This window comes from Protopterus annectens, chromosome 1.part1 (assembly GCF_019279795.1).
Source record: "Protopterus annectens isolate FY-2018-M chromosome 1.part1, PAN1.0, whole genome shotgun sequence".
NCBI classification, from domain to species: Eukaryota; Metazoa; Chordata; order Ceratodontiformes; family Protopteridae; genus Protopterus; species Protopterus annectens.
Genome location: NC_056726.1, coordinates 1,371,355,546 through 1,371,379,683, shown reverse-complemented (window position 1 = coordinate 1,371,379,683; position 24,138 = coordinate 1,371,355,546). Strand labels below are relative to the sequence as shown.

Below are 24,138 nucleotides of genomic sequence, written 5' to 3'. Positions count from 1 at the left end.
AGCGAATGTCAATGTGCATTCGCTCATCGCACATTCAATGCATTTGTATTCCACTAATTGTGATCTTGAAAACGTCCTTTCATGCAACTGTCTTTCGACAAGTTGCATTTCAACATATCAATGGTAAACCTATTTATTTATCTGAATGTGCTAATGATGGTAGGGTGCGGGTCTACATGAACCTTTTTTGAACCATGCTGGGAAGCACATACTTAAAATATGAAACCATAATATAAACATATTAACTAGTATACACAGATAATATACAATAATATTTAATTACACATAAATAATATAAAAATATCTAATAGTTTGAAGGAAATGTGTAAATAAAGACTAAACCAAAGCACTGTCTCCCTGTTATGTATGTTATGCAGCCTGCCTAAGGGCATTAGAGGCTATAAGAATGACAACTTATTTAGGACCTGCTGTGAAGTGGCACCTGGTAGTGGAGTTATGCAAACTCATAGCTGGATTCCAGGTGTGGAAGGTAGTGGAGTTATCTATCAATCCGAGCTGGATCCCAGATGCAGTAGACAGTGCAGTTATTGACCACTCAGAGCTGGATCCTAGCTGTGGTAGGTAGTGTAGTTGTCTAGGAATCAGAGCTGAACCCAGGTGTGGTAGGTAGGGGAGTTATTTACCACTCAGAGCTGGATCCTAGGTGTTGTAGGTAGTGGAGTTATCAACCACTCAGTGCTGGAACCCAAGTGTGAAAGGTGGTGGAATTATCTACCACTCAGAGCTGGATCCCAGGTGTGGTAGTTAGTAGCATTATCTACCTCTCAGAGCTGGATCCCAGGTGTGGTAGGTAGGGAGGTTATCTACCAATCAGAGCTGGATCCCAGGTGAGGTAGGAAGTGGAGTTATCTACCTTTCATAGCTGGATCCCAGGTGGGGTAGGTAGTGCAGTTATCTACCACTCAGTGCTGGATCCCAGGTGTGGTAGTTAGTAGCATTATCTACCTCTCAGAGCTGGATCCCAAGTGTGTTAGGTAGTGCAGTTATCTACCACTCAGCTGGATCCCAGGTGTGGTAGTTAGTAGCATTATCTACCTCTCAGAGCTGGATCCCAAGTGTGGTAGGTAGTGCAGTTATCTACCACTCAGCTGGATCCCAGGTGTGGTAGTTAGTAGCATTATCTACCTCTCAGAGCTAGATCCCAGGTGTGGTAGGTAGGGGGGATTATCTACCAACCAGAGTTGGATCCCAGGTGAGGTAGGTAGTACAATTATCTACAAATCTGAGCTGGATCCCAGGTGTAGCAACTGGTGGAGTTATTGGCCATTCAGAGCCGGATTCCAGTAGTGGTAGGTAGTGGAGTTATTTAGCACTCAGAGCTGGATCCAGCTGTGGTAGGTAGTGGAGTTATCTACCCCAGTGTGGTAGGTAGTATAGTTATCTATCAGTCAGAACTGGATCAGAGGTGGGTAGGTGGTGGAATTACCTACCAATTTGAGTTGGATCCCAGGTGTGATAGGTAGTGGAATTATCAACCAATCAGAGCTGGATCCCAGTTGTGGGAAGTAGTGAAGTTATCTACCAATCAGAGTTGGCTACCAGGTGCAGTAGGTAGTGCAGTTATCTACCACTCAGAGTTGGATTCTAGGTGTGCTAGGTAGAGGAGTTTACCACCATTCAGAGCTGGATCCCATTTGTGTTAGGTAGTGGAGTTATTAACCAAGCAGAGCTGGATCCTAGGTGTGGCAGGCAGTGCAGTTATCGACCACTCACAGCTGGATCCCATGTGTGGTAATTATTGAAGTTATCTACTAATCAGAGCTGGATCCCATGTGTGGTAATTAGTGAAGTTATCTACTAATCAGAGTTGGATCCCTGGTGTAGTGGGTAGTGCAGTTTTCTACCACTCAGACCTATATCCTAGGTGTGGTGGGTAGTGGAGTTATCGATCACTGACAGCTGTATCCTAGGCATGGTAGGTGGTGGAGTTATTGGTCACTCAAAGCTGGATCCTAGGTATGGTAGCTGGTGGAGTTATTGATCACTCAGAGCTGGATCCAAGGTGTGGTAGGGGCCTGAAGGTTTCCACTTTGATGTTAAGTGCAGTGTGCAGCCTGTTGATAGAGCAGAGAGTGCATTTGTGCCAAAGACAATGTTGAAGATAGTACTACTGTTTATTTCAAAAGCAAGGTGAGATAGGCATTATGGCTGTATAAGACAAAAAGTCTATTTTTTCCCTTAAAAGTGCTACCTACAATGTTTTTTGAGGGCTTTACAATATGTGTGCCTGTCTGTGTATTTGCAGACATCCTGTACTGGATCATAAACTTTTATGTATGTTGTGTGCATGGCATATTAAATTTTAAAACACTCAAGAGTCCTATCTTTAGCCTAAAACATATTTAGAATTATTTCATCAGTCTTGGTGAATACATTTCAGTTGTTCTAAATTACATCCTGAGATAACTCAGAAATCATATATATCCAGAATGGTTTGCACAAGATCCTCAGTTTCATGTATTATAAGCTTCATGCATAATTAGGTTTGGGAAAGACAGCTCTGAAAAGTACAGTTTTGTACCTACCATAAATGTAGATGTTCGAAGATCCACATTGCTGCAGTCCTAACACTAGGGTAGTCCGCTGTCCCAGTCGGCCCGAATACCAAAGTATAAGGCTGACGTCGGTCAAGGCGCATTTGTCTGACATCAGGACGTCAGGGTACAAATGCGCATGACCGACGTCATATCCTCAGTCTTTTCTTGCCCCAGATGTCAGAAGACCCTAAAAAGATAAGGCCAAAACCAAAAAACACCAAACACTCCTGTACCTAATATATGTACAATATATACAAATTTACAAAAATAGAACCCCACCCACACAACCACCCCTAAACACAGAGGGAAGGAGGGAGGTAAATTGGACTGCAGCAATGTGGATCTTCGAACATCTACATTTATGGTAGGTACAAAACTGTACTATGTTCTTCATCTCACATTGCTGCAGTCCTAACACTTGGGTAGAATCCCAAAGCAGAGGTAAGGGAGGATGGCTAAACTATAATGAAGCAGGAGCTGCCAAAATGCCCTGCAACACAGCAGTGGCAAAACCAGCCCTGGATTTAGAATAGAGAGGAAGGTGGTAATGCTTGGAGAAAGTATGCACTGAACTCCAAGTAGCTGCCTCCAAAATATCCTTAGTTGCCACCCCCCTTAGGAATGCTGTTGAAGTGGCAGTAGCCCTCGTGGAATGAGGCCTAATCCCAGCTGGAATCTCCTTGCCATGATGGGAATAACAGAATGCAATGCAAAACCCAATCCACTTAGATATAGTTTGTTTTGACACAGGCTTTCCCTGGGAACTCAAAGCAAAAGAAACAAACAACTGCTGAGACTGCCTAAAATCCCTAGTCCTGCTTAAATAATAACGCAACTGCCTGTGTACATCTAAAGTGTGCAAAATCTTTTCCCCCTTATTTTGGGGATTTGCATAAAAAGTAGGCAAATGAATAGTTTGGTTTAAAGCCACACTAGAAACCACCTTAGGCATAAATGAAGGATTAGTACGTAATGATACCCTATCCTTATGAAAAATCAAAAAAGGCTCAACCGCCATAAGGGCCTGCAATTCAGAAACCCTTCTTGCAGAAGTAATGGCCAACAAAAAAGCAGTCTTCCATGACAATGGCTCGCAAGGGCAGTTAGCCTAGTACTAATCTATGAACCTATGAACCTATGAACAAGTATTTCAATTCAGCAGTAGCCGCAGGCTCAAAAGGTTGTAGAGTAAGTTTCTCCAACACAAAATTGAGGTCCCAAGCAGGAGTAGGAGCTCTACGTGGGGGTCTTATATTCTTTGCCCCTCTAAGAAATTGCTTGAACAAAGGATGAGAAAACAATGGTGGGTCACAATCATAGTGAGATGAAATTGCTGCAGCATGAATCTTAATGGAAGAGAAAGACAAACCTTTGTCCAATAACTCAGTAAGATATTGAAGAGCCACACTCAAATTAGGCTCAGAAACATCCAAATCCTTTGCTGCACTCCAAAATAAAAATCTCTTCCATTTTTCTGCATACACTTTACGTGTACTAGGCCTTCTGGCTTCCATAATCACATTCAAAACTTGTTGAGGAAGTTGAGACCTGCTGTGGTTCAAAACAGAATATGCCAGGCTGTTAGATGAAGAGAGTGAAGCTTGACATTGAGGAGATGACCGTCCCTCTGAGACAAAAGGTGTGGAATTAAAGGTAAAGGCCATGGAGGCTTCCTTACCAGACTCCTCAGTAATGGGTACCAGTGTTGCCGAGGCCAATCTGGAGCTATCAAAATCATCCTTGGCTTGTCTTGTCTGACCTTTAGGAGTACCTTTGGGAGGAGAGGCAGAGGTGGAAAGGCATACACATGAAGATTTTCCCAACTGAACGAAAGAGCATCCACTTTCCAAGCTGTGTGATGAAACCTTTTCGTGCAAAACTTTGGCAGCTGGCGGTTTAGTGGAGAAGTGAACAGATCTATGTCTGGAGTTCCCCAGGACACTGTCAATTGTCGAAATACATGAAGATCCAGTTTCCACTCGTGGGGATCCATGATTTGCCTGCTTAACACATCTGCTAAGGAGTTCTGTGCTCCTGGCAGAAACCTTGCCTGTAGATTTAGCTGCAAGCTGAGCGCAGTCTCCCACAAAATCATTGCTTGCCTGCATAGAGGATAAGAATGTGTTCCCCCTTGCTTGTTGATGTACCACATGACAGTAGTGTTGTCTGTTAGAATCAACACCTGCCCTGGAAGAAGTAACTCCTTGAAAGCCATTAATGCAAACTGGACTGCTAACATCTCCTTCATGTTGATATGTAGATGCTGTAGTCTGGCAGGCCACTTGTCTTGTATCCACTTTCCATTCAGATGAGCTCCCCAAGCTATGTCTGAGGCATCTGTCGTTAGAATCTGACTCGCCTCTGGCCGGGTCACAGAGAGTCCCTTGTTTAGGTGACATTCCTGAGCCCACCACAAAAATTCCTTTTGAATGCAAGGTATTATTGGAATGACAGTGTCCAAATCCTGGCAGTGCTGTGTCCATACATTTTTCAGATACCATTGCAGCTTCCTCATATGCAGTTTGGCATTGGGAAGCACCAGAATACAAGATGCCATGAACCCTAATGCTTGAAGGACTGTCCTTGCAGTCAGCACGGACTGATGAGATAGTTGATGGAAGTAAAGGGATAGACTCTTTTGTTTGTCCGGGGTTAAAAGGCCATCTGGGCTGCTGTATTCAGTCTCACACCCAGAAAGCACATGTCTTGAGAGGGTACTAGACTGGACTTTATTTCGTTCACAGAATACCCCAGGCATCTTAGCACTGCTATCACATATTCCAGATGCTGAAGAAGCTCGTCCTTTTCTTGAGCCAGAATCAGACAGTCGTCCAAGTAAGGATAGATTTGTATTCCTTTTAGCCTGAAAAAGCTACAACTGGAGCCAGAACTTTTGTGAATACTCTGGGCACAGTAGATAAGCCAAAGGGCAATGCAGAGAACTGATAATGTGAATTTCCAGCTCGGAAACGCAGATACTTCCTGCAACTGAGTCTGATAGGCACATGAAGGTAAGCCTCCTTGAGATCTAAAGTTACCATCCAGTGATCTTTGCCCAGCAGAGGTAAAAGCTGTTGTAACGTCAACATTTTGAACTTGGGAATGTCCAAATAAGTGTTGAGGATAGACAAATCCAAAATTGGTCTCCACGTGTTCCCCTTTTTGGTACTAGGAACAGGCGAGAATAAAATCCTAGGCCCCTTTCTGGCACAGGAACCGGCTGAATGGCCCCTATCTGGAGCAACAGAGAAATTTGCTTGTGAGCCTCTTTTCTTTGTATAGGAGGAATGTCTGGCATGCCTTTGAATGGAGGCAAGGTATGGAAATAAAACCTGTAACCGTGGTGAACGATATCCAATACCCATCTGTCTTGGGTAATAACACTCCAATTTTCTTTGAAAAGTGCCAGCCTTCCTCCCAAAGGTGCTGCCAGACGAGAAGGCTCTGGCAGTTGAAAAGGCAAGTCATTGGGTCTGCTTACGAAAGGACTGACCCCTGCCCTCACCAGAAGACTGGGCAGGCGAACTGCCTGTTCTAGGCCTAAAAGAACCTTGAGCTCTGCCCCTACCACGTCTAGATCTACCCCTAGACTGAGAATCATAAGAAGGATAAGTCCACCCCTTAGTAGGCCAATTTCTACTAAACTTTGGAGGCTGAACCTGCAAAAAATCTTTAACAGTCTGCATAGACTTAGCCTTGTCCTCCATTTTCTTTAAAACTGTTTCCACAGGCGCACCAAACAACACATCAGATTGTAAAGGAGCATCTAAAATCCTTGTCTTTACATGTTCAGCTAAATTCTGATCCCTCAGCCAGGCGTGCCTGCGAAGAACAGAACCAGTGGCTGCCACCCTCGAAGAGGCCTGTACAGCATCAAAACCACATTGCAAGGAATGCTTACCCACCTGTTCAGAAACATGAACCAAATCCTGCAATTCTTTACACTCAATACCTTCCGCCAGAGCATCTACCTTAGACTTCAATTGTGAAAGGAGATAATTTTGGTATTTCAACATGTGAAACTGGCAATTCAAAGCCCTCATGGCTAAAGTGGAAGAAGTATACACCTTTTACCCCATCTATCCAAAGCCCTTGCCTCTTTATCAGAAGGAACAGGATTTTTAACAACAGAAGCCTTAACCCCTTTAGGGCCCTGAGAAACAGTTTCTGGGTCTGCCCTAGGACTCTTAAAAGATACTTATGAGCTTCAGGCACTCTATAATACCTGTCCGGTTTAACTGGGGCAGGAGGCAAAGAATCAGGGTTCAGGGAAGCCTCTGCAAAACATCCTCTACCACATCCAGAACAGGAGGTATAGCTAAAGGCCTATGCTGGGGTAGAAACAAAAATTCCCTAAGTCTTTTCCTAGAATCAGAGAAATCTTGACCTTCCCATTTAAAATGCTCCCTCATGGAATGAAGAGTCTCTGAAAAAGAAAAATCCTCAGGAGGAGAAGCCAAGGTGTAGAGTCATCTACATCAGAATCAGAATAAGGAGGATACTCCTGCAAGTCTTCAGCTGAAGACTCAGAAGCCTCGAACACTGCTCAAAACTCTCAAGCTCAGGTTCCACCCTAGGCCTCTTATCAGGGGGGGGTAAAGAACCTCTAATCATAGTAATCAAATCTTCTGCCATTTTAAGCATATGTTTCTTAGGCAGAGACCCTGAAGAACTAGAGGAGACCCCCACTGAAGTTAACCCTGGCCGGCCTCTAGAAGGAGCCTTGGAAACAGAAGGGGAGGTCCTAACCACCTTAGGAAGGGAGGGGAGAACAGCTACCTGAGAAGCCCCTTCAGCCTGGCCTACCTCCTGAGAGGACACATCTTGTAACAGTAAAGTCTCTCCCTGAGAATCCAAAGGAACTTCTGGTAGAACCACCGGCTCCGCTGAGCCCTCTAAAGAACCGACGTCCGGGACAGACGGTTCTTCTACCCTAGGCTTCGCTGCTTTGTCTTTGCACTTTTTAGACGAAGCGGGCATCGGAGCATCCGACGGCATGTTGTAATTACAACGCTTCCCAAAAACTAACCTGGCACAATCTAATCTTCTCTTAATAGTGCGTTTGTTAAATCTAGCACAAGAGCGACAGCCAACAACGTCGTGCTCAGGCCCTAAGCAAGGTATACACAATGTATGGTAATCTCTATGAGGTATCTGTTTCCCACAAGAAATACAGTTATTCACTTTTTCTGACATCCGGTTAAATACTGAGGCAAGAAAAACCAAAATATTCCCCAACGGGGTACTTAGCCAACTTTGATTCGGTCTGAAACTCCGACTTCAGAAAATTTCAGAATGCCAACCTGCACTCGCAATACTGCTTCTGCATCGGACCATGCGGCAAAAAAGACTGAGGATATGACGTCGGTCATGCGCATTTGTACCCTGACGTCCTGATGTCAGACAAATGCGCCTTGACCGACGTCAGCCTTATACTTTGGTATTCGGGCCGACTGGGACAGCGGACTACCCTAGTGTTAGGACTGCAGCAATGTGAGATGAAGAACATCTTGCTAAATACCACTATGAATTGCTCATATTTTTCTAAAACTATTAAAACATTTCATTGCAACTGACACATTAAAAATGTTGGACTTCTACTTGATCTAGCATCAGAAAGGAGTAGTGGATGGCATGGTGGAATTTTTGCCGGAAGCAATTTGTAGGATATATATATTAAATATGTCACATCAAATACCTAAAGAAAAACCCAAGCTCTAAATAGTATTTAGGTTGATTATGCGTTTTAGAAAATATTAAAGTGATTATCATTGTGCACTGGTGAGAAAGCTGTCAAAGAGGAGTGTAACATTTTCCTTTAATCACTAGCTAACAAAAAGCAAATTCTTTTCTGTGTGAAACTTAGAAAATAAGAACAATATACTCTGTGTTTGAGCCAATAATACTGGTATGATAAAGTGTGGCATAATTGCATCATTGTTACATCACCACTTTTAAAGCTGATTCCATAGATATACCCTGAATGTTATGAAATAATTTCAACTATCAGACTGTACTCATCTGTACTCATCTGCAAGAGAAACATCATAGCTTCATTGCAGTTTTTAATTCAGTTTTAGAAAATGCAGCAGTGATTTGTATCAAGTACGAGGCATCTGCAAGAAAGAACAATATAAGCTTAATGTTACAGTGCTAGACATAACTTGTCCTTCTGTGAATGTCTTTGTTTTTCTCTTGCAACTTTACATAATTGCATTGACTGCTGATGGTTCCACTGATGCAAGACTGCCTCTCGTTACCACAGCCAATCAAAGTTCAGCACATTTCTTGTCACAATGAGGAGACAAAATCAGGAAATGGACTGGGAAGGGGTATCATTTTAGGGAATTATTATCAAGTCTTCTGTAATGGGGGTGCACAATAAACAGGATTTTTATCTTTAGTTATTGAGAACAAGTCAGGCGAGTGCAAGATAAGGAGTTGGGAGTAGAAGTTGTAGTCTTCAAGACCCCGCAACTCTTGTAATCCACAATTCTCATGGAGCCCCCTGCAGTCTTGCCATGTGCTCCCTATTTCTGTGGGAAGATAAACCCTGGATGAGCATTTAGTAGGCTTTCTGACCCACAAGAAAAAGAGTGAACAAGGATTTCTTGTAACGTCTGCTCTCGTAAGTGAAGCCTTAGTTGAAGGAGCAGCAAAGACTGTTACACTTCTCTTCAGAAAATGTAGCTAATATTTTTTTTTCAGGTATAATATTTGTATTCTTTTTTAAACACCTTTATTGAATTATCACTTGAGACCTAGGCAAATTTACTTTTATACAAAAGTAATCAAACTGTAGTAACAGATTAATATTAACAAACATTATACTTCATATATATTATATCAGATAACCTAAGCAACATTACATAAATTATTCAATTCCTGCCCCTTTTTAAACAAGAAACATCTTTAATAAACCATCACTTATGACCTAGGTAATCATACATTTATATAAATGAACAAAACCTACACTGACACAATCCTAGTTGCAAACATTTTACATCACAAACCAAACTGAAACACTCCCAGATGCAAACATTACACATCACTCATAATTTACCCAATCATTTTCAGTCAAACATTACATAGCTCATTTAAGGCCTGTCTTCTTTTAAACCTCATTCTTTCACTTTATGTATTGTTCCCACAATTCCCATTTTTTCCTATGTAGTTTGCTCCTACCCTTTTCTAAAGGGGTCTATATTATAACATCGAATTTTATAAAGTTCGAATGTTATAATATCGAACCAGTTTTGTTGAACGCTGAAAACAGCGAAGGTGCAGGACACTGAATTCTTTCCCAGGGAAAGAATTCGGTGGGCCTTTGCTGTGGCTTCACTGTTTTCAGCTTTCGATATGTTGGAACGTTACGGGTCGGGTTCAGGTAAGTGTGCGATTGTGTGTAGGTTAGGGTTGGGGGGCAGGTTAGGTGAGTTAGGGTTAGGGCGCAGGTGAGGTGAGTGTGCGATAGTGACGGACCTTAGGGTTAGGGTTGGGTTAAGGTAAGTGGATAGCTAGTAGTGTATGTAAAGTTTAGTTTAGTTGTAGGAATTTAAGTGTGTGTGTGTGGATTGCTGTTTTTTGTGTGTGTTTGTGTTGTGTGTATGTTTCTCAGAATAGCAATTTTTTTTCCCTGGGAAAAAAAAATCGCTATTCTGACTGTTCGATGTTTGCGGATTTCAATGTCTAGGGTTCTATATTATAACATTCGATCTTTGTAGTTTTCGATGTTATAATATAGACCATTCTAAAGATCCCAATTCCAGTTGTTTTATCTGTGTTACTATATTCACTACTTCTAGTACATTTGGTTTAGACTTTGATTTCCATTTTCTAGTAATTGCTTTTTGGCAGCTACTACAATTAGACAGTACAAGACCTTACCATCTCTAGGCAATTCTGATTCTGCATCTTTGAAGTGCAGGCCAACACTAAGGGACTCTGGCTAACAAAGTTTGCCGATGACTACAAACTGGGAGTCATTATTGAATTCCACAAATGATGTGGATATTTTACAAAAGGGCCTTACAGAAACAGATGCTTAGTGTCAGAGCCATGGGCTCAAGCTCAATGCCAAGAAATGTATAGTTATCCCCTTTGGGAAAAAACATGTACCTGTGAATTACCACATAGGTGTCAGTACACTGAACACTGAAAGTTTGATAAGAGACTTAAGGACACAAGTGGACAGTGGTCTCACCTTCGATAACCACATCACCACAATAGTCAGGAAATCCTTCTATATGGCACTAAGGCTGTTTTATCCACAAAAAAGGAGGTTATTGTCCCACTGTACTCATCCCTCATTAGACCCATTATAGAATACAACAGCCCGTTTGGTATGTACCTCTCAAGACATCTGCAACAACTGGAAAGGCCACAGAAATACCTCACTAAAAGAATCACAGGCCTAAAGCAGATGCCCTATGTTGACCATCTAAAAAAACTCCAGCTATACTGTCTCATATTGTCTACTCAGAGGCAATCTCTGCTTAACATACAAGGCCATGTCAAACCCAGAGCTGTTGGACATGCTGCACTTAAAGAAATCCCAATCCCTCAGAGCCACATGCTCCAGGGATATAAACCTTGTCATCACAATGAACAAAACATGCTGGAGGGATAAGTTCCTGACCCAGAGATTCCCCAGACTCTGGAATAGACTGCCCATACATGTCAAGCAGAGCACCTCATTGGCCCTCTTCAAAAGGAACCTCGACGATTGGATGGGAGATATGAAATTCACCCCGGGATCACATCAGTCGCCCTGCTTGACAGGGGTCCAAGGAAGTAAATACTGTGGGAAGAAATAGCCAGGGAATTGTTATGGCTAGACTTGTATAGGCCCTAGGGCCGATAGCCTAGTACTACCCTATGAACTTATGAATAGCTTAGAAAAATCATCTCCCTTGTCAAACCAGTCCACCCACCCAGTAACTCCGACAGTACATCCCACAGGGATAGAAAATGTAACTAATTTTGATTACAAACTTAATACAGACTTTCTCAAAGGCAAGCATACCTCTGACTCATATATCTAGGGATATTTCTCCATATCATTTTGCCTCATCCAATCTGCATGATAACTAATTGCTTGCATATCAGAAGTGAGGACTCCCCACATCAGATACATTTTATCATGACAGACACGACCTCCTGGTTATGATACCAGTTGTTAAGTGATTATGATTAAGTGTTGTCCATAAGATGATTAATGAACATAACAATGAGATGCGTTTAGAGTGAATTACATGGTACTAGACTATCGGTAATTTTTGGCTGATTAATATTTTTAACCAGCGCTGACCTTTGTTCTGTTCATTTGGCATTCCCTGATAGCAGACATAAACAATTTATTTTATATTATTTTATTTTATCGGGCCATTGGTAACCTGGAAAGTCCGAATGAGACAATGTCCCATTGTCAGCAGATTCCCAAGGAGAAAAGTTCCGAAAACAGATTACAAAACATTTAAGCAATAATCATTTCATGTTAGACATTAAATGAGGAGCTTTCCTGTTCCCAATCTAAATCACCTCTTCATATGAAGACTGAGAATTTGAGCTTTTTGAGTCTAAAGGTGAGAAAGATAACATATATTTTTGTTTTATCCATTTCACCTCTGAGGGCTATTCATTTGGTGGTGCTCTCATGATGATGGTGATGATGGTGACGTCTACTCTGCACTATAATTAGATTCATAGGTAAGTAAGTAGTAGGCTAGCAACACTTCCCTGTCATTTTAAGCCTATCCAATTTCCCTTTCAAAGTTGAGAATCAAGCCCTGTACCTTGTGAGGTAAATACCTTAACCATTACACTGACCCCTAACCCTAAATATCTGTCAGCCAGATTCAAATGCTGCATCAACTGTCCTTTTTATTTAAGCTCACCATACTTACACCTTGTGCCACAAAGAAAGTTTAAAAGCTCACCTTGCATCAAGATTATATCACCCCAGATGGAGCTCAAACCCACAATCCCTGGCATAGGAGGTCAATGCCTTATCCGTTAGCCCACTGGGGACAGATAAAGACAGCATTCTAATGCTACCTAAAAAAAAGCTTGAATTACTATATAAAGCACATAAATGATAATTATGAAAGTCTATTTCACATTTTTTGTAAGCTATGTAGGGGGAAACCATTTAAACAACCTGGAAACACATCAGTGCTCTACTGTCTACAAAGAGTTCATGCTTACCTTAATCTCCATATGAGAAAACATTTACACAATCTGGAAACACATCAGTTTTTCACCTTCTGTCAATTAAGAGTTTGTTGTTGGTGTGAACATTGGCTCTAGGTGATGGTGACTTTTGATGTGACACTCTGACCCCATGTACAAAATGGATAAAATGACATTGATGCTGACAGCAGCAACAAGTGTATACACTGATGTTAAGAAAGAATTCAGCAGGTTCTGTTCGAATTGCTGTTGCACTACTTAAATCTAATGCATCTCAGTGTCTGGTTTCCACATGTCCAGTAAGGAATCTTATAACTTGGAGAGACTTGATAACAGGACATACACTACAACTATCATGGCATATGTCTGTCAGTTGTTTGTGTTCTGTGACCCATTTCCAGGCTCCCCTGCTTAGTTGAGCTCCGAAGAAAAATTAACTCATGTCAGATATATTAGGGAAAAAAACTGTTAATAAACTTATCTTTGCAATTTCTCAAAGTGACTTTCATGCAGCTACATATAATGTTGATACCATAATGCAGTATCCATGGCTTTATTATTAATATTTGTCAACAAAGGATGACTTAGGTCAGTTTGTTCTCACTTTTCTTAGAGCTCTGGCAAAGGAGTCTAGATTACTTTCTTAGAAGAGAGGTCCTTTTTGAGATGAGATGCCAAAATACCATTGAAGAGCTAAAGCACCATGATACAAATACCTTCTAGATTCAGGAGCCGCACAATCCACCTCACAACAGAAGCAAGAGATGGGTTTTCCCTAAAAGGACTTCTACATCACTAGCAGAAGCAGAAGAACTGTCTCCCAGTTAAATGTTCACCTTCTGAAACTGCAAGCACTTAGACAATAAACTAATTTAAAAATGGTGGAAACTGAAACTTGCTTTAACACAGTAAATAATTTTTGAGGGTCTTTCCCTCTACCTGCATCCCCTTCCAGTGTCAGCAGTTGTGATACCAGCACCCCTGCTTATAGACAGAGATACAGCAGCAGTGGACATATTATATAATAACCCACATTTGCAGTTATAGTTTTGCTATTCTAAGGATCACATTTACAGTCTGGGGGATTTTAACCCCCCCCCCCATAATTTGTTCTTGTACTGCATAGGTCAACTTACAAAAGCTTTTAAGCATACAGTTTTTAATACCGTCTCTCCTGGGAGATTGTAAGTACAGCCTCATGACCTGATGAAGGGAAGGTGTTCAATTCAAACTAAGAAAATATAATTGAGAACAAAAGATTTATGGACCCTGTAATGTGTGACACTGTTTATATGATGTGTCCTCACATCCCCTTCTACCTTTTAGATGACTGATTAGTCATTTATGGTTAAATAACAGAAATTCAAGTTTTGTTACAGAAGGGAGTGACTGAGTGACTGAGCACTTCAAAGAATTGCTTATGGTCATTGTCCCATCTAACTATAGTATAAATTCAGAATAAGGCAACATATTAGGACTATATATGTCACAATGTAATTATTATAGTTTCATGTCTGATTACTTCTGACAGTTCAAAGGTTGCAACTTGCACTTGTGATCTTAGGAACAGCTAGACTAAACGTTTGAAGAGGGGAATATATACTAATTCTGACACTGCTGGATTTCAGTGTATTCCTCTTACTTTGAAGTACTGCAATTTGCAAATTTGAGAACAGGGACATGGGAAACAAAATGTTTTTTACTGGATTGTTGTTGCACTTGATATACTATGTACAGTTTAAACTAAATAAGTGAACAGGAGGAATTCATCACAGGGACAGGATTGTACTTAAGTCATTCATAAAGTCTCTGGTAAATGTAAAAGTATATATTTGATGCTATGTGCTAAACAGGTATGTTGTGCAACAACTGTCTACAGCCATTGCATATCCAAATAACAATGCGGCCTGTGTCTTGTAATGTCCTCCTGCAATACCAATGATCACATGTCAGCACTTAGATTTGTGTCTGCCTCAGCAGTGTACTACTGATGTGAGTGACATGCTATACATCTGGATTTCATTACATTTACAGATCAGCAGTGTGCTACTGATGTGAGTGACGTGCTATACATCTGGATTTCATTGCATTTACAGATCAGCAGTGTGCTACTGGTGTGAGTGACATGTTATACATCTGGATTTCATTACATTTACAGATCAGCAGTGTGTTACTGATGTGAGTGATGTGCTATACATCTGGATTTCATTGCATTTACAGATCAGCAGTGTGCTACTGGTGTGAGTGACATGTTATACATCTGGATTTCATTGCATTTACAGATCAGCAGTGTGCTACTGATGTGAGTGACATGCTATACATCTGGATTTCATTGCATTTACAAATCAGCAGTGTGCTACTGATGTGAGTGACATGCTATACATCTGGATTTCATTGCATTTACAGATCAGCAGTGTGCTACTGATGTGAGTGACATGCTATATATCTGGATTTCATTGCATTTACAGATCAGCAGTGTGCTACTGATGTGAGTGACATGCTATACATCTGAATTTCATTGTATTTACAGATCAGCAGTGTGCTACTGATGTGAGTGACATGCTATACATCTGGAATTCATTGCATTTACAGATCGGCAGTGTGCTACTGATGTGAGTGACGTGCTACACATCTGGATTTCATTGCATTTACAGATCAGCAGTGTGCTACTGATGTGAGTGACATGCTATACATCTGGATTTCATTGCATTTACAGATCAGCAGTGTGCTACTGATGTGAGTGACATGCTATACATCTGGATTTCATTGCATTTACAGATCAGCAGTGTGCTACTGATGTGAGTGACATGCTATACATCTGGATTTCATTGCATTTACAGAAAGCACATAGAGAATGTTTTAATGGATGTGCATTGCATTTCCTAAACTGTGCATTTGCTAATGATGGAGAGAGAGACTGTACATAACAGGTTTGGTACTCCCTGCAAAAAAAAAGGCATCTCTGATTGCTGAAAACAACTTGATTTTTTTGTATCAGTTTACTATCCAGTTACAAAATTTCCAATAAACTGCTTCATCCATTAGCGGGTCAAGAGGACATTGGAGCCTATCCCAACAGTCAGTGTGCAGAAGGCAATGAAACCCATTCTGCAAAGGCTGTCTGCTCACTTTCACTCACACGCACCTACAACAATATGTAGGATTCCAATTCACCTGGCAAATTTCCTGGGTGAAAACCCATACGATCACAAGGAAAACATTCAGAGTCCACATAGGAATGCATCACAACCAATAATCACACTAGAGAACCTTAGATTGAGATGTGATAACACCACTGTCCATGCTGCTCGTCTTTAGTGTCACCACATAGCACTTTGAGTGTAGACCTCAAAAATATTATGCTTCAAGAATCTAATATTACAAAGATGATATATTTCATATACAGTCATTGTTATCTTACTGTATTTAATAATTCCCACAAAGATCGTCAGCAGTTCAAAGACACAATTTTTGCTAGTTGTGTATAAATGTTTTTTATTCAGTGTGAAGATGAAATTATTCTGAATTCTGCATTTTATCTCACAGCATAGAAATCACAATAAAGAAATAAACAACAGATTTTGGCTGCTGCCGTTTTTGCAGTATGGAGTCAACATTTTTGTGACAGCTGAATATGCTTTTTGCTTGCATAAATGTTACACTACCATTCATAAAAGCAGACATTTATTTTGAAAGGATATTGCAGAGGCCAGGAATAGAAGGAACACCTATGGTTAAATAATGCTCTGTGTAAAAGCCTGCAATTGTAATTAGAAGTGCGAGCCTTTTTCTTTGATTAAAAGATGTTAATTTCACTGCTGAGACACTAAAAAGGCTGCTACTCCCAAATGGCCTGTTTCTATCAATTATGAAAAGTAATTGGAAATGGGGTGGAAAGGATTTACCTTGCATTTTCCAAAAACAAATGCACAGTATAACGCTTAATTAGATTAATAAGTAGGCATCATTATTCTTCTTCTAATAGGCTAATTACCATGTTTTGCATGTTTAAGCCTTCTCATTTCATAAGCCATGCAAAATTTAATACAGATTGTATCAAAGGTTCACCTTTGTGACAAGGAACATCACTCAAGTACTCACTTTTTCTAAATTCAAAATGATTTTCCATAATGGGACTAAAAAATCACAACAAGTAATACTATGCCATATTTAATTATATATTACTTACACCTCATCATTAACCAAAGCAAAACATGTCTTATAACTATTTCAGATTCTGCAGAGAGAATTGTTATAATGAAATGCTTGAAGAGTTTTTTTATTAATGATCCGTGCCCAATAAATATGTGAAAGACAACTCACTGAATCCGAAGTTAACTGAAAAACAGATTGCTCCTTCAGAAATTGTTATAGTTGATAGGGTCAAAGTGAGTCTAGCCCCAAGTTCACCAAAATGAACAAAGTTGGGTAAGAAGATCTTCCATCTTTGCTGAACTATACTTTTGAGTCAATCAATTTTTTGTTTCTCAGCATCATATCTACCAAGATTCTGATTAGAATAACCATCGCACAGTTGAGCTAAGACTAAAATGGTAGCTTAACTATAGAACTCAACACCCTTCAGCAGCACATTTAGGAGACCCACTGCCTTTACAGCTCCTAGTACTGCTGACGTAAATTACATTATATTGTGATATTTTCAGGTGCATGACATTAACCAAGTGCTTGCCTTAGTTTGAACTGATGCATCAAAATACAGCATTATAGGCACTCCCCCCAAAAAATGTCACACTGTACTTTCAGTGTGTCCACTCTTTATGACCTGATGGAAAAGCCTTTGTCCTTAAAACTGATACTGAGAAGCAGTTTGGTAAATAAAGCAGACCCTAAAACATAATAGGAATAAACAGCCATGATTACCTTTGTAGCAAGATAAGAACCATTGCATCTGGCTATATCATTGCATCAAACAGTTAGGAGTATCTCATCTTCTTATGGTATGCTGGCCAGAAAATGTAACCTTCAGTGATCAGTAGATCCCCAGCAAATACATAACCAATATCTGTATAACTTCAGTATTGTAGTTGGGGCACAGGATAAGCATATTGATAGCAGGTATTTCACTTAGGATTCCGTTATTCCTGTTTCCTTGCCTATACTCTAATATAAGTCCCTGGTAGGGAAGACAGTCTCTAGCCTGCAGTCCAAATGTCTTCTTGACCTTATCCCCCTCTTTAGTTATTTGCCCCTAATACCTTGGTTCCTTTCCACTTTTCTCCAGCAAATTCCAGTCCTCTCTTGCTTATTTTCTGTACCCTTATGTGCAGTCATCACTATCGGCAAACACTCCTTTCAACTTTTTTGCGTCAGCTTAGTTCTTAGAATACTTTCTGCTGCTTTTATGATTATATTATTCTCAATGCTTATTATTCTCCTTCATGATCTGCATCCAGAATCCCACTCTGTCTTTATTTCTTGAGCTTCTCCCCTGTTTCATCACCATCACTTTCCATTTTGAATTATAATCTTCTTTGTGCATTATGTAAAGGAGCCTTAGCAATACAGCCCTTCAATATCCCTTCATACGAAGCAATGCTAAGCCACTTTATTATCTTGGAAGGATCACTTTATCCCACTTAACTGTTGTCCTCTCCCCTTCACAAATAAGTTCCTTCAACTGTTGATTAATTATTATCTACAGCTTTTCTTCTTGTTGATATGCCTGACCCAAACATAAAATTAAAGGTACTAAAACATTTTCACTGTTTCTATCTTATGATCCATATCCATAAACAAGAGCCTCCAGTTTCTTGTTTTTTGTATTATATTTGTTTAGTCTCTTCCCACATAACTTTAGCTGCCATAACAGAAGCCTTTTTAATCCATACTCCTAAATAATTCATCTTATTGTATCCAATAAATATAGGCATTGTGAAACAATTCATGTGTGTATACATAATTTATGGTTATAGCTTTTGTTTTATCTTCATTAACTTTATATCCAAAAAAGACTTGAAACTGTCTCAAAATGTTCTACAACATTGACATGTCCTTTTCTGGATTTATCAGGCACAAAATAATATCATCTGCAAATAAAGCCAACTTTTCTTGATTATTATACCAATTGAAATTGCATGGAATAACAAAGACATGCATCTGGATTGTTCCTCCTGTGCATCTGCTGTTATTGGCTCATTCCAAGTCGGACTTTCCCAGTAAACAAATGTTAAATAAATAAAAAGTCAATAAATAAATACTATACCAATTATACGCTTGCATTTCTGAGTCTGTTACTGTCTTTCCCAATGGCTCTAAATATAAAGCTAATAATAAAGAAAAAAGAGGACCCCCCTGCCTGGTTCATTTGTTCAAATACAATTTTTCCAAGAGGAATCCTCCCACTTTAATTCATGCCTCCAATCCTTCATACATCCTCCCAATTAATCTTATTATTTTATCAGGGAATGCAAATGTTTATATTTCCCTAATTAAGAAAATGCTAGCTCACACTGCTGAATGCATTCTTTACATCAAGACCCACCAACAACAGTGGCATTCTCTTAAATTCTTATTTCCCTTTGGATGATCCAATTGGACCATTTGTTGTCAAAAAACCCATACATAAGCTATTATGTTTTTTGTATCTTACCCCCTTTTCAGCCATGATCCAAGCCACAAGGGCACCAGTAAATATAAAATATGTGGACATCTGCCTGAGTAGCCAGTCAACCAGGATGTTTTGTTAAAAGGCTGTAATACCCTGGGAAACCATCACAGACACATGGATAACATGTAAACTCTCTAACGATGAACAAGGGTTAAGACTTGAAGCCCTGACGTGAAAGCTTGGGGCAGAAGTCTGAACCATAAGGCACTGAACTACTCATCTTTTAGTTCAACGGGGATATAGTTATGAGCAGTGTGTGTTAAATGAAGGATCATTGGACCCTACAGCAGTTGTGTGCCTCCCTTAATAGTTGAACAGCGCAGCATCAATATGGTGGTGGCTGCCCTGCTGTTTTATTTAGAAACACCTTGGTTTCAAGTGCTGCTAGTTTCTTTGAAGATGTGAGCAGCTACAAGTGTTATTAGAAGTTGAATTCTGGGAGATGTCCCTGGTTGTTTTGTATTTGTATATTTTTTTCTTTGTTCCAAGTACTTCAGAGACAGCAGCAGTTTAGCATGTTGACAATAATACTGTGAAGACCCTGCTCGTCAAACAGCGGTGCTGGTTCTTACCACTGTGAGGGTGAAGGGGGATGTGAATAGTGACAAAGTGTATGGCACTATGCTTAAATATAAGCTGTCAACAGCTAGAATTAGCTTGTCTATCATGTAGCTTGTCTATCTTGTTTGGCTTTTAAATAAATTAATGATTTATTTATAATGTCTTTCTGAAACCAAAGGTACATCTCAATCTACAGCAAACAATTATAACAAACAAAATGCAGTTCTAACACAGTTATAGCATGTACATACATACATGTAAGTGCAGTAAAGCACAAGGAAGTGTACATGGTACAGATATTACTGCATGCCCAGTGAAGTTGTGAGGCACAAGCCAAAAGAACAAATGCCTTGCATCATCTGGGCATGCAGTAATAGCTGCACCATGCACACAGCCAAGTTTCTTACTATACTTTTAAAATGGATATCTGTGTTTTCTGTTGTATGAATTTTACACTTAATTGTTTATATATGGCAGCTATGTTTTGTAGTATATTTCATTAAAGAATAGCTCCTCTGCCCTATTTAATTGTCTAATTGTTGTGCAGAATTTTAAAATGTTGTGATTTTTTTTTTTATAAAATGTTCATGGAAGCCATTCAAAGAACCCTTCTGACAAACTCTTGCGAGCTACTGTACAGGTATATGTTGCCTCACATCACACCTCTCAACTGTCCAGATTTTTGCAAAATGTCCAGATTTTTGCCTCATCGTTTTGGTCTGTTGCTCATAAAATGCATGGTTTTCTGGCAAATTACTGGGATGATCTGAGGACTGAAGTCACTAAATAATGACATACATTTGTGTTTCAGACTTCATATTCATCAGAAAAATGCATGCTAAGACAAATCCTGCTATTCTAACAAATGTTTAAGTTTATAAGAGCAGTATTTAAAATATGTCCCTATTTTTGGGCCTTTGTCCCCCATTCTGTCAGGCTTTGTCTATATTTTTTGCACTAACAGGTTGAGAGGTATGTCTCACAGTCATTTTGCAAATCATATTCGGGATCCCAAATGTACTAGTTCACTGCTTTAGGTTAGGTGGTGGTCTGTATAGAGTATGTTGAAAACATGACCTCAAAATGTTAAGCTTTGACAGAGACATTGGCATTTAATGAAAAAAAAAATGATAAAGTACATTGGCAATTATCATCATCTCCTTTCGGCTGTTCCCGTTAGGGGTCGCCACAGTGGATCATCTGTTTCCATTTCTTCCTGTCCTCTGCATCTTGCTCTGTCACACCAACCACCTGCATGTCCTCTTTCACCACATCCATAAACCTTATCTTAGACCTTCCTCTTTTCCTGTTACTTGGTAGCTTCATCCTAAGCATCTTTTTCCCAATATACTCAGCATCCCTCCTCAGCACATGTCCAAACCAATGTAATCTTGCCTCTCTGGCATTGTCTTCAAACTGTCCAACCTGGGCAGACCCTCTAATATACTTATTCCTAATCCTGTCCACCCTTGTCACACCCAGTGCAAATCTTAACATATTCCACTCTGCCACGTCAAGCTCTGACTCCTGCCTTTTTGTCAATGCCACTGTCTCCAACCCATATAACATAGCTGGTCTCACTACCCTCTTGTAGACCCTCCCTTTCACTCTTACTGGTACTCGTCTGTCACAAATCACTCCTGACACTCTTCTCCACCCACTCTATCCTGCCTGTACTCTCTTCTTCACCTCTCTTCCACACTCACCATTACTTTGAACTATTGACTCCAAGTATTTAAACTCATCCACCTTCGCCACCTCTACTCCTTGCATCCTCACCATTCCTCTATCCTCCCTCTCATTCATGCACATATATTCTGTCTTAGTCCTGCTGACCTTCATTCCTCTCCTCTCTAGAGCATATCTCCATCTCTCCAGGGTCTCCTCCACCTGTTCCCTACTCTCACTACAGATCACAATGTCATCTGCAAACATTATAGTCCACGGGGACTCCTGTCTGATCTCGTCTGTAAACCTGTCCATCACCATTGCAAATAAGAAAGGGCTCAGAGCTGATCCTTGATGTAATCCCATCTCCACCTTAAACACATCCGTCACTCCCACCGCAGATCTTACCGCTGTCACACTACCCTCGTACATATCCTGTACCACTCTTACATACTTCTCTGACACTCCTGACTTTCTCATACAATACCACAACTCCTCTCTAGGCACCCTGTCATATGCTTTCTCTAAGACTACAAAAACACAATGCAACTCCTTCTGACCTTTTCTAAACTTCTCCATCAACACTCTCAGAGAAAACATCACATCTGTAGTGCTCCTTCCTGGCATGAAACAATACTGCTGATCACTAATCATCACCTCCCTTCTTAACCTAGCTTCCACTACTCTTACCCATAACTTCATGCTGTGACTGATCAATTTAATCCCTCTGTAGTTACTACAACTTTGCACATCACCCTTATTCTTAAAAATCGGTACCAAAGCACTTTTTCTCCATTCCTCAGGCATCCATTCCAAGATTTCATTAAACAATCTGGTTAAAAACTCCCCTGCCATTTCACCTAAACACCTCCATGCTTCCACAGGTATGTCATCTGGACCAACAGCCATTCCATTCTTCATCCTCTTCATAGCTATCCTAACTTCTTCCTTGCTAATCCATTGCACTTCATGATTCACTATCCCCGCATCATCCAACATTCTCTCCCTTTCCTTCTCTTCATTCATCAACCCCTCAAAGTACTCTTTCCATCTCCTCAACACAGTCCCCTCACTTGTGAGTATGTTTCCCTCATTATCCTGTATCACCTTTACCTGCTGCACATCTTTCCTATCTCGGTCCCTCTGTCTAGCCAATCGGTAGAGGTCCTTTTCTCCCTCCTTAGTGTCCAACCTTTCATACAACTCTTCACATGCCTTATCCTTAGCCTTCACCACCTCTCTCTTTGCCATGCACCTCATCTCCTTATACTCCTGTCTACTTTCTTCATCTCTCTGACAATACCACTTCTTCTTTGCCAACCTCTTTCTCTGTAACTCTCCTGTACTTCCTCATTCCATCACCAGGTCTCCTTGTCATCCTTCCTCTGTCCAGATGTCATACCAAGCACCTTCCTAGCTGTTGCATTGACAATTATAACTAAGTAAATATCTGCATGAAATTTTAGGAAACATTCATCAGATTGTTGCAAGTCATTGAACAATTATTTTTTAAATGTCATCTTGCAGGCATTTTTGCAAATTGCACTCTGCATCTGAGTTGCACAAATTCAGTGTGTCACAGGTAGTTGCTGGTGGTAGTTCACAGATGTGTTTTTTTTTTCTTTTTTTATAAAACTGACATCAAACTGTTAAATATTGACAGCAGTACAGGTATTTGTTGAAATGAATTCTCAAAATTATAATGTCCATTTTAAATAAGGAGCATTGTACAGAACTATAATTTTTTTAACTATGTATAATTTTGCTATACAATTCTGTTAGTCATTTTAAGGATCCTTCCTTCTAGAATTTGTTTTGAAAATGTCTTTTCTGAAATGTTTTTGCAAATCAAATATTGGATCTCAGTTGCACAAATTCAGTGCCACAATTCAGATAATGATGTTCCCAGATGTCATGTTGAAGACTTGAGCACAAATTTATGATATATGCTGTGTTTAGACTTGCACCAGCTAAGGTTTTTTTTTTTTTTGCAAAAGGTTTAGGTTGTTAACATTAAGTGAACTAAAACCAGAGCACAAAATAACTAATCCTAGTAGTCATATTAAATGCATGCAAGTGTGTTGAGCTGAGAGGCACTTTCATGTGATGGTTTTGGCCTGGTAAATGGTGTTGTTTCATATATTGATGGTGCTGATTATAACCTGGTATGGTGCCGTACCAGCAGCTGATGTCCTACCCAGTTTGAGATGGCAGCTTAGAGAATGGATTAGATTGTATTGTAATGCACTTACTACATGCTTCTTGTGCTGCATTTTCATATTGACTGTCAGGAGTCTGTTTCCTGTGAATGATTTAGGTGGGTAACATTTATTTGTTAAACAAACAAATACCAGAGCATCAAACATCTCATCCTGATAATCAAAAGAGAAGTGCAAGCATACGAATGAGCTGTGTTGTGCACAACCTTTTATGCAAGTGGACCTCACTGGGATTGACTACCTTGATGAGCTGCAAAGGCGTGGACAAGTGTAACACTACTAATAACAAAGGCGTGGACAAGTGTAACACTAC

At 40.1% G+C, this 24,138-nt stretch overlaps 1 protein-coding gene across 1 annotated transcript in view; it reads right to left on the bottom strand.

Moving 5' to 3' along the window:
• The window catches only part of DCC (DCC netrin 1 receptor), a 2,283,601-nt gene extending 2,259,716 nt beyond the window's left edge, over nt 1–23,885 (bottom strand). Inside the window, exon 1 of the mRNA XM_044089014.1 lies at nt 23,859–23,885. Coding sequence (XP_043944949.1) covers nt 23,859–23,885 — 27 coding nt within the window. The remainder of the gene's footprint in view (nt 1–23,858) is intronic.
• Nucleotides 23,886–24,138: the final 253 nt, after the last annotated feature.